This window comes from Prunus mume, linkage group LG5 (genome assembly GCF_029339155.1).
Source record: "Prunus mume cultivar Tortuosa linkage group LG5, ASM2933915v1, whole genome shotgun sequence".
NCBI classification, from domain to species: domain Eukaryota; kingdom Viridiplantae; phylum Streptophyta; class Magnoliopsida; order Rosales; family Rosaceae; genus Prunus; species Prunus mume.
Window position 1 is genome coordinate 18,907,580 of NC_142702.1, and position 11,577 is coordinate 18,919,156.

Below are 11,577 nucleotides of genomic sequence, written 5' to 3' on the forward strand. Positions count from 1 at the left end.
ACACAAAAGGCATTAAAGCTTTTACATTTCCGATTTGACCACTCAGTCCCATCTGTTTCTCTCTCATATATGTACACAGGGATACGTAGTTGTCAGTGACAAGGTCACAGAACACAGAGAGCTCCCCATTTCATATTAACCCTTTTTATTTTAAACCACTTAATTTTTCCTTTTCTGTAGGACCTTTTTTACATCAAAAGAACTGAAAAATAAAATAAAAAATGTTTTTTTGGGGGGCATTGTTTGACAATTTAGTTAGGCCTTTTCCTACATTGCAGCCCCTCAGCAGAGGGTTTACCTTTTCAGAAAAAGTGTATAAAAAAAAAATTATATAAAAAAATAAATATTAAAAAAAAAACTTAACGTTGCTGAAAAAGATGGCTGTCATTTCTCTTACATGTTTGAAATCTATCACTATCCACCTTCATTTCGAAATTTGCACTTAAAAGGGTAAAATCTCTGGGCATATAGTTTACTTACAAATCACCTCTAGGTCTTTTACCACCAACCAACCTCCCATACATCTCTGTCTGTCCTCAAGGTTATGTACGTAGTACTAGGGATTAATTAAGACACTGTTTGGTAACCACGCGCAATCAAGAAAATGGCTTTTGGCCACCACAAATAGCATCAATGTGGTTTGCTCATTTCAAGAATCAAGACTGGCTAAAGTGTTCAGGATTGCTTTAGATGCCAGTGGTTCCACCAAATTCCTTGGCAGCTTTACACCTAATTAACTAGGTTTCTAGAGTAGGAGACATTAGCTTACAAACCTATTCAATTTGAATGTAGAAGGCATGTTTTCTTTCTTCAGAACTATTTTTTCCCATAAATTTACATACCATCTTCTAAACATAAACATCAACATCTATAAGGGAGCTTCAATTGATATGTAATTGTGAGTCGTGATATGGTTGACACCATACTCAAATATACAAGATAATTATTGGTTTAAAATGCGAATTCAAGTTAAAAGTTAAATAATGTCGAGCGGAGTGCGTAGAGGATCCAAATCCTTTTGTTTCATGCATATTAAGATGACCTTGATCAACAAAAATTATAGAAATTAAGTCACTAGCTGTTGTAATTTGAGCCCCCATTGTTAATGGAATTTGTAACTGAAGGTAATAATATTTGAATTTAATGGAATATTTTTTTGGTTTTAAATTTTGGGTATGTAGATCGTGATATATCTAAGTAATGGTGATGTAAGTGATATATCTAAGTAATGGTGATGTGAGTTGTGTATATTATTTAGGAGTTTTGTTTCCTAGAAATGGTATACGATTACCGGTTACTGGTAAATGATTTGTTTCTCTGTTACACAATGTTTTTTGGGATCTCAAGAGATAATTGAAAATGACAAACAGAAGAGGGGACTGTACTACTTGACATCTCCTACAACTGATGCACAAGCGAGTTAATTGTCAAGTTTAGAGTGAGAATCTGAAGCAATATATTTGGTTATGGGACCGCCACCTATGACACCCAAATTTGTTTCCTTCTTCGTTTACTCATTGTGATGCATTAGACTATCACCAGCTTATGCTAGTATGCTACTATACCCAAAATCATAGAAAGCCACCAGCTCTTGCAATTTGAGTTCCCAATGTTAATAATATTGAGGCTCACTAACTAAATAAAAGGTTCTTGCAATCAGGGGCGGATCCACATAGGGGCAAGAGGGGTCAATTGCAAGCCCAGAATCCACCATTGGAGGTGAAGATGTTGACCCCTGCAAATTGCCCCTAAACTGCTTGATAAAATGGTTTAGAGGGTGCAGCACACAAGCATAGCAGGCATATTACCTTATTTTCATTTTCCTATTTACTTAAGTTTACAATGTAAATAAGGAAGTACCCCCCATTTGGATTCAAATAAAAATACTAAAAAATCAAATTCCCACCAAATCAAAATATGAAAAATCGGTTTTAGTGCAAAATACGATTTAGGCTAAAAATGATGGTTCATTAAGTCAATATATACTTCATAATAAAATCCCATAAAATCAAGTTTTCTTATTTGATGTGTAAGGAATAAAAGCCGCCAAAAATTATCTTGAGAAAATGATTATTCTGAAAACCATTTTTCATACTTAGCCAATATTTTTACTTAAAACAATTTTTCATGTATGATATGAATGCATGAAGAGACCTAAGGTCAATCTAGGTAAAAAGTCTTAGATTTTCAATCTACAAAGAGTTTAACAAGAATAATCTAACTCTTACGTATTGAAAAAATATTTTCTTGAATAAGCTCCCCCTAAGATAGTACTCAAAATGGTCCAAAGTTTGAGAGCTATAACCCAAATGAAATGCAGATAAAGCCCCAAATCAAAACAACAATAGACCTAAAAAATGATGTAAATGCCCTAAAATGATCAGGATTGCGCTAAGATATGGTAGTTCTTATGTTGAATAAGACAAGATGCCTTGGGAGGCGAAGATGATTGCACTAGTTTTTTGGCTTATGATCACATTCTTAGAGATATTTCTGGTATATTGCAATGTGTGTCTATTTTTTGAAGTTGATGCAGTTATCTTTGATAATGAACATGAGTATTTTGTATGGTTTTATCTATTAACTATGAATTAGATTATTATCATTTTATTTCAATGGGTCTATTTTGTATAATTTTTTTTTTTTAACCTTTTATATGTTGACCCCCGGAATGAAAATTCTTGGATCCGCCATTGCTTGCAACATCTAGTGCTGAGTGCTGAGGCCAAATATAGAGGCATTGTGGCCATGACCATATTAAACATGTGAAGATTGACCGACATTTCATCGAGAATAAGCTAAAGGTTGAAATAGTTGACTTCCCATTTGTGAAGATGAACTGAAGATCAATTGGTTGATATTCTTATCATAGAGTGTTTACAATTCATTTGCCAAGTTCAGACATTTATATTTTTGTACACATTAAATTTCATATGGTCAAGCATGAAGATATTGTTGTAATTTTAAGGGTTAACTCATGATTTGGCCCCTAAACTTGTACATAGCTTTCGATTCATCCCCTATCTTTTTTTTAGAAAATTATATATAAACTTCTTTTTTTGGCCAATTTCCCTCATACCATCTAAATCCTCAACATTTCATCCAATTTTCCGTTAAATATGAGGGCATATTGATCATTTCAAACCTTAAAAATAATAAAGATAGAAATAATAATTAAAAAGTGAAATAATAATGATAAATTCACCATCTGTTTGATGGCCACCAACATCACCACCCTCTCCTTGATCTCTTTCCCCCTCCTTCTCTTCAACATCCACCAACATCACCATCCTCCACCCTCTGTCTCTTATCCCCCCATGTGCCCACCCCCTCCTCCTTCTCCCTCCCACTTTCTCTCTTTTAGCGTCTCTCTCTCTCCCCCTGCCAAGGTTGCAAAGAGGAAAACAAACTTTAATAATAAATATCTTGACATTTTTTGGGTGGCTGTTTAGGATTTTGATCTTGATTTTTTTTTTGGTTTCCTGGGGTGTAAGGTGAGGTTAATAATAAAGATCTTGAAATTTTTTGGGAGGCTATTTAGGGTTTTGATCTTGAATAAATTTTTTTTTTTTGGGGTGGTTGTTTGGGTTTTCGAGGAGGTGAGGTTGTGGATGTCGAAGAAAAAGGGAGACAAAAGGAGGAGGGGGTGGGTGAAGGGTGGGCGGTTTGATATATGTGAAGAGGGAGAATGCGGAAGAGAGAAGAGAGAGAGGGAGACACATTCTGTAGAGAACAAAAGGAAGAAAGAAAGAAAAAGTTCAAAACCCTAAAGCCTAAGGGAATGGGGCGACAAGAGAGAGGAGGCCGGAGGAGATGCGTCGGAGGTGGGGCTGTTTGGCCTCGGGAGAAGCATCGGGCAGAGGAGGAGGGTGAGAAAAAAACAAGAGGGGAGGGGGAAGAAAAAAAAACAGAGGAGATGAGGTTTTATTTTGTGTTATCTTTTTCTTCTTTTTTCAAAAAAAATGTTTTTTTAATGATTTAACAGAAAATTAGATGAAATGTTGAGGATGTAGACAACAGGGGGAAAATTAGTGAAAATAAAGAGTTCATATCCTTAATTTTCTATTAAAAAGATATGGGGTAAATCGAAAGTTATGTATAAGTTTAGAGTGTAAATTACTAGTTAACCCTAATTTTAAGTATTGTGGTAAGAATTCGAACCTCTTGCATATATAAGAAATAATCAATCTCATCTCATGGTACTTTTCCATAATTATATCAAGCAAAACTCATACACCACCTCCACATTTTCAAATAGTCACAATCTTGGGGTCATTCCATTTATTTATTTATTTATTTTCTTTTTTTGCGGTCAGAAAAACAAGCCCAACAGCACAAGTACATGCACGCTGTCGCACAATGCAAGTAAGTGGCTCCTTTTAATTAAAATCCAGAAGAATTCAATTCTCTCTCAGCTTTGTGTGTGGTGAGATGGTGTGGAAATCCAATAAAGATGATATTTATGTACAGCTGTAGTTATATTTTGGCATGTCAATTAGCAGAGACTCTGAGGCAAGGCAGAGAGAGCAGTTTGTGGCAGCTATAGGTGTGCACAGCACAGTTGAAACTTTACATATAAACTCCGTACTTGACTTTGATCTGTGAAGGAGGAGGAGGATTTAAATAATAAGCCATAAATCCCACTCTTTTCAATACTCTCTCTCTCTCCCTCATTCCCTCTCTCTCTCTCTCTCTCTCCTACTGCTTGCTGTGACCTCTAGGCTTGCTGCAAAATACATGAAAATAAGATCCTTATCTTGTTGGCTTGTGCACAGTTCTCTGCCACGTGTACTCTCTATCCACCTAAAATGGTATCGAGCTCTAGCCTCTTGTTGGGTTCATTTCCATCCAGGTTCCAGAGAGCTAAGCTATAGCCTATAGCCCCCGAGTGCTTTTAGCTAGCACGCATCAAAACAACAATATATGGACAAATAATATAACTTAATTGATATCTTTTACCAGTTTTGGCTCTTTCTTTATTAATTCTTCTTTCTACCCTATACCTATCTTTCCTGAGACATCAATGAGCCTAAACCAGTTTTTCAGGTCCCGTTTGATAATCAATTTAATTTTAGGTTTTAGTTTTCATTTTTTAAGGTAGAGTATAGAGGAATATGAGAGTGAGGATGGGAGCGAGGATGAGAATGAGAGGGAGAATGAGAGGATAAGAGGATGAGAGGAGAGGACGTGAGGGAAGAATAACAAAAGTGAAAACAATTTCAAATAGATTTCAGTTTTTAGTTTTTGTTTTCACTTTTGTTAGTCCTTCATTTCTCCTCCTCTCTTATCTTCCCTCTCAATCTCATCTTCACCATCATTCTCACTTACATTCTCCCTCTTTTTCCTCTATACTCTAGCACAAAAATGAAAACTAAAAACTAAAATTGAAAGGGTTGGCCCTTAGTTAATTTGTTTTTAGGGTTACCAGGATTCTTCTGTTGGTTTAATTGTCCAAGTTTTAGGTTTAATTTAATTACATCTCTGACTGCATCCTCAATTTAATAATAATTATCAAATCTCAATATTCTCGAAAGCAATGGAAAACTTTTTTTCTTCTATAATTTTGTACAATCGCTCTCTACTGTTCTTTGAGAAGAAAAACAAAGAAAGTACAAAAAGCCGAGTTCTAGTTAATTTCTGGAAAAACAATTGCAGTCCATCATTTTCCAGTGCAGTTTGTAAGGCAATGAGATGAAAGTGATTTAAGGAGTGCAAGTAAGTATCGTGTTTTAAAATGTACGATTTTAATTGAAATTCTGATAACATAATATGTCACGTCGAGTCATATTGTATAAGGGACGACTTTAATAACGTTGCAAAATTATCCGTAAATGACCTACGTCCGTGGAGATACAGCATGTATGTTGACAGAGTTTGGCCTGTTGGAAGTGTTGGCCTAAATGACCCACGTCCCTTCAATTTGCCCTAAATTCGATTTGTTGGTTGGTCATAATACCTTTACCACCAGACTCCAACATTCTTGTAGATGAACACATGGGCTACCATTGTTCCTCATCTTGGTGACTAAAATTCAAACTCGACCAAATTACCTGCCCAGCATCCAAACAGGCTTTTTGCATGTGGGGTTTGGAGGATTAATTTTGTTTTCATGATTTCTCCCTTCACAAAAGCCAATCAATTCCCACAAAAATTAATACCACGCCTTATCACAATCAGTGTTTCAAAATTATATTATTGACCAACTCTCTCAACAAAAACATGTGCCAGAGCCATTTCAAACATTTCGAATATATTCTCGCATGTTTTGCATGTTGTAAATTGCTTCATGAAAAGAAGATTTGACAGTGGATCAGTTTTGATTTGGATTGTTTCCCACCACTTTGGACCATTCGTAAAAGTAAGTACAGTGCCTCATCACTCATTTGCACCACCAAGTCACACGTTAGGACATAAAAATTAGGCAGGAGAAGAAACAAAAAGCCAGTGCACTTGCGGCTATGGATTTGATTTACTGAAGATTTTGAGACCCAAAAGACAAATTCACTGGAATGACGCCACAAGAAAAGTACCACAAAAACTATTGAAACATATAACTATTTGTCCCAAGAAATTACATAATCAAAATTCCCTAAAGAGGCATCATAATTTGTAACTTTCTTGTATCAATTCAACAACTCATTTGTATACTTATTTTGAAAGCCAATAGATAATAAGAAACAAGGTACAAGCTGCAATGACCGCAGCGAGAATAAGGGTGTCTCTTGATCGCCGCCTTCTAATTGAACCTGCAAAAAAAAGTGAATAGAAGATGAATAATAGGTCACATCAGAAAATGAAAATGAACAGCATAGATTGTTTCCTACCAAGTAGGCCACGGATAATAGGGAACTTGTCACTTAGATTTTTCACTTTCCCTTGAACATCTCCAAACAAAGCCCTTTGAGAGCCCAACACTGCCCTTGTTGTTTGAGCCTGACTAATCACCTCATCTATCTGCAAGGACGTGAACATATGGATCACAGAAGATTTTACTATTAAGGGTTGGAAAAAAGAAACTAACACAAGATTTCCCACGACTGACTTCTAGTTAAAGGAAAAATATGAGCTCATTATTCGCCACATTGAAATATTAAAACCAAAGTTCAACAAATCAAAACATAGAAATACAGAGTGCTTCAAGAATTCTGTGCTGTGCGTGGCTCTGAGGCAAGGAAAGCATCAAGCCGAACCTGGGCGAGCTTAAAGAATCACTTTTATAGTATGTGGTACAATCCTCCACCATGTATAGTCTAACATGAGCTAATACTAAAAATAAACTTCCACCTTCTTAAGAGTTATTAAGGACCTACGACAGTTGATGACTAGCTAGCAAATCATAATGTCCTAAACCAAAACTGGATGGACGGGAAAGTTCATCTTTTTATATCATTACAATTTAAATATAAAAGATGGCTACTGAACCATGTGGTCTTTTCTTTCTTTTTATCTTTTTCAGGCCTGAACCATGCAGTCTTCACTGACGTTTGGGAGGGCTTATGAACCAAATGTCAGTGAACTACCCCAAAATGTGCAGCCCATAGATTGTATATGCCTCAATTGAACCCAAATTCAAAAAATTAAAAAATTAACTAAATTTTCTATGAAAAATGCAAAATGGAAATTCCTTGATTCATAATCTGACATGTGATGATAACCAAATAGCACTTAGACTTACATGAGATACGCTTCCATGGATCGCAGCTCTCTCCCGTAGTATCTGCATTCTTGGTGACATACTCCCAGATGCCTGCATGAAGACAGGTAAAACAAACATTATTTTAGAAAGAACACACACAAGACAAAAGAAGAATGAGAAAAAAAACTATGATAAATCAGAGTTTGAACCATGCTCACCTTGTACTCACTGATATCATCTCTGACTGAAGTCAGAAGCTCCGCATGTTCCCTCAATGAATTTATGTTCCCCTTGATTCTTCTGAACTCCTAAAGAGACATGCATCATTGCACAATGCAAAAAATTCAATAATCATTTATCACTCAAAGGGTAAAACACTAATGACAGCAGTAACAGATTAAAGTGTAAGTAGAAAGCACCAGACTAGCCAAATCTTATAAAAAAATGCACCAGCCGATTCTAAGAAAATAAATACCATATTACAACCTGACCTGCATATGTGCGTGTGTGTGCTCTGGTGCAAAAAAAAACACACAAAAAACAAGGCCAAAAACAAAATACATAAGATAACTGGTATTCTGTAATAATTAAAAAATGTTGCATGTATGTTTCAAAAAAATTATGTAAATGTAGCATCCTTCTACAGATCCAAATCTGTTTTGAGTCGCATCTCAGTGATGCAACAAATATAAAGGGGGTAGAACGCTTGAGCAACACATCTAATATTGTTCTTTTTTTGGTAAAGATCTAATATTGTTTTCTGTGCATTCTACATTTCTTACTTCTAGACCGCAAGGTTATTGTTATTGTCACACAGTAGTAGCAAAAAGACTTACATTATGCCACATGTCATAGAAAAAGGAATCCAAATGAGTGATGAGAATATCAACTCAAATGTCTTCCCAAAGCTGGGGTATTAAATCCCCATCCACACTGCCAACTAGTTTAGTTATGGCTAAACGTAAGATTCAACCAAACCAAGCCCTCAAGAACATCCTCTGAGCTAGACTTCCATGTAAATGGCAGTCATTATCACTTCACTCCCCAGAGATCAGATGATGTGTACAATTCTCTCAGTTGCAAATGGGGCTAGCTCAACTCACAGAGCGCTCATCCAGTCCAAAAGTAAGATTTTTTTAGATGTCTAAAGTCTGGGGTCTGGACCTGGTGAAGCTTAGGACTAGGTTTCACAGCTTGATAATATTTAGGATGAGCCTATGGGATTAAGAAGGTATGCTCCAAGGAGACACCTTGTCCATTCAAAATGATATTGGTACAGGAGTTACACAATCCAGGTCAAGCAAGATTAAGGATATAAACTTCAAAACCATCTCTGCTTCAAGTAGCATATCAAACCACCAGTTCACAGGCTGTGCTATTTTTCTTTCAATAATCAAATACCAACCTCAGGTAGGTTGGAGACCATGGATGACATGCAAAATCATTTAGAATATGGTGATATTTAACACCAGTCTTTTCATTTTTCTAATCTTCTGTGTTCAAGGACTTGAGTGATTTTGGTCATGTATACTTCTTCCCTAGTTCATCAAATTCATGTAGTTATATATAATAGTTATAAACGATCTTGTATATCCTATCCAGAGTAAAGCAAAGATTACTAATCTCCATCAATAATTGTGCACCAAATAGCATGAACTGTGCAAAGCTAGCTATAAGATGCAGCAGGGGCGAAAAAGAACGATGAAATTATAGAAATATGAAACTCATAAGTAAAGGAAAGGAAACCTGGGTAAACTCGTGAAGTATGTCTCTGTGCCTTGCTAGCTTCTGAGTCACAGACGTAGCTGGTGTAGCAGAAGCAGCACATCGACTCATTGAATCATTTATGTCCAAGAGCTTCTCAAGCAAAGATTGGATTTCTATTTCCATGGACTTCCATGACCTACTGGTCCCGACAGAAGGTGACCCAGATTCCACATAACCTAATTCCAAAATTTATATCATCATAAAGGTAGACATCCTGACAAATCTATCAAGCATATTAATGTTAAATTAGTCCATCAATAATAGTATAGTTTCAACTACAAAAACACATAAAAGTTCCATATTATTTAGCAGAAGATAAAAGTTATAACAGTGGAAGGAAACTTTATTGGGTGCATGTCCTCATTTTTGCGCTTGTCTACATCTTGCAGAACTTACTTTCACATCATGCAACTAGAAGGAAATCCAAATATTTCCTTTAGTATTAGTTTATTTAATTTTTCAAAGCCAGAAGGTTAAACAGAGAAAACCTTTGAGAAGGGTCCTTTGATAACAAAACTGAAACTGTAAGCTCAAAAGTAGATGGCCTTTGATATATAAATTAATGAAGGCCACAGACGCAAACAGTAACCTACCTTAAAGCTTAACCATCCTTAACATTAACCAAATAATACAATCCCTCTCGTATAAAAAGTATATCTATTTGGTCTTCAAAAATTCCATTTGTCATACAATTCATTTGTCGTTAACAAAATACCAAAGAAACAGCATTGGAAACAATAATGCAATGCCATTTAATTCATAAGAGGAAACAAAAATGAAGCAAATATATATGTAACTTCAAGTAAGATCAGAAAATCTTCTGAAGAAGAACACATGTCAACACAATTGAAACTCGGACATCCTCAAATGATTACCACAATACTTACCCTCTAAAATAGTTAAATCTATAACAAAAGATCCCAGTTTGCTCAAAAGGGAAACTGAAGAAATCTCTTTCACTCAAAAAAGTCAAGAACCTCTGCATTCTCTATACTGAACCTCACAATTAAGAAACTGGCTACACAAATTTTATCTCTTCAGCACAAAAGAAAATGAAAATCATACATTATCTCCCTTTCCTCCAAATTTTAGCATCTGGGCACCATTTTCTCCTCAATGGCACAACAAACAGAGCTTCCTATCAACTCTACCTCTTTCCCAGTCCTACACTATCACAACCCACCAATCCCAATCCTGCACCTTCTATAACCAAAATGCAATGCCCAAATCGAAGAATTAACGAAACCCACAAAACATAATTAAGCAATTAAGAACTTTCATTGAAGAAAAGTTAAAAGAAAACGAACCTCCTTGTGTGAACCTAGCACCGAGCTTAGCATAAGAAGAGAGCTTCACATCAAGATCTCCCTCGATCTTCCTAGCCTCTCTCCTCAGCTCCTCCCAACCCGATTCCTGCAACTCCAGATTCGAATCTGTCGTCATTGGATCTCCTAATTCCTGATCCGGATTCAACAACAACCCTTTTTACTAATTTATCTTCTGTGACTGTTGATCCAATTGTTAGTACAGGTTCCGTTATTTACAGTTAAAAACCATCTTCAGGTTTTCAGTTCTTCACACTCAGCTTTGCATTCTCTTTTTTCTTCCCGGGAGATAGATGTCGTACGTTCAGTGCTTTGCTCGAAATCGGTTGAATCTGGGTCGTCTATGTCGTAGAGTTCTATGCACTGTTCCACATTGAATTGATGACCCATGTCGAATAGACTGGCGTAACGTGGCAGTTGGTAAACATGATATGTTGTGGGACCCACGTTAATGGGCCTCAAGTTGGGCTGCTTAACAGACTATAGGCTGATGATGCGTAGTTTCTCTTAGGTTCGAAACATTGGTGGGCTAACCTAGTGGAGTTGGATTCGGGGAGAGTTTGGGTTTGGTACAATTTTGACTCATCACCAACGATATAGTTAAGGGTAATGTTTTTGCAAGAGACTTAGGCATATTTATGTATCAATAATAGAGAAAGTAAGGAATTAGAGAACTTAGGAATCGGGGAAGTATTGAATCTGTATGGAAAAAATTAGGAGTGGGCACGATGCGGTATGGTACGGTATTGAGCCTATACCGCTACCGACATCTTGGAAATTTAAATCGGTATGGTGCAGTGCGGGATTATGGTTTGCCAAAGCTGCACCGTCAAATCGATATCGGTACGG

At 36.3% G+C, this 11,577-nt stretch overlaps 1 protein-coding gene across 1 annotated transcript; it reads right to left on the reverse strand.

The window, feature by feature from the left end:
• Positions 1–6,479: 6,479 nt before the first annotated feature.
• On the reverse strand, positions 6,480–10,992 carry GOS12 (golgi snare 12). Its single transcript, XM_008234374.2, has 6 exons — positions 10,711–10,992; positions 9,383–9,579; positions 7,855–7,944; positions 7,676–7,747; positions 6,825–6,954; positions 6,480–6,746 (listed from the first exon to the last, which is right to left on the reverse strand). The coding sequence occupies exons 1-6, from the start codon at positions 10,844–10,846 to the stop codon at positions 6,649–6,651; spliced, it is 723 nt and encodes a 240-aa protein (XP_008232596.1). The 5' UTR covers positions 10,847–10,992; the 3' UTR covers positions 6,480–6,648.
• Positions 10,993–11,577: the final 585 nt, after the last annotated feature.

Coding starts and splice junctions, on each gene's coding strand:
- GOS12 (XM_008234374.2), bottom strand. CDS start 10,846: ATGACGACAGATTCGAATCTGGAGTTGCAGGAATCGGGTTGGGAGGAG. Junction 7,945..9,382: donor TACTTCACGAGTTTACCCAG/GTTTCCTTTCCT, acceptor ATGTCTCTTTAG/GAGTTCAGAAGAATCAAGGG. Junction 6,747..6,824: donor TATTATCCGTGGCCTACTTG/GTAGGAAACAAT, acceptor TTTTTTTTGCAG/GTTCAATTAGAAGGCGGCGA.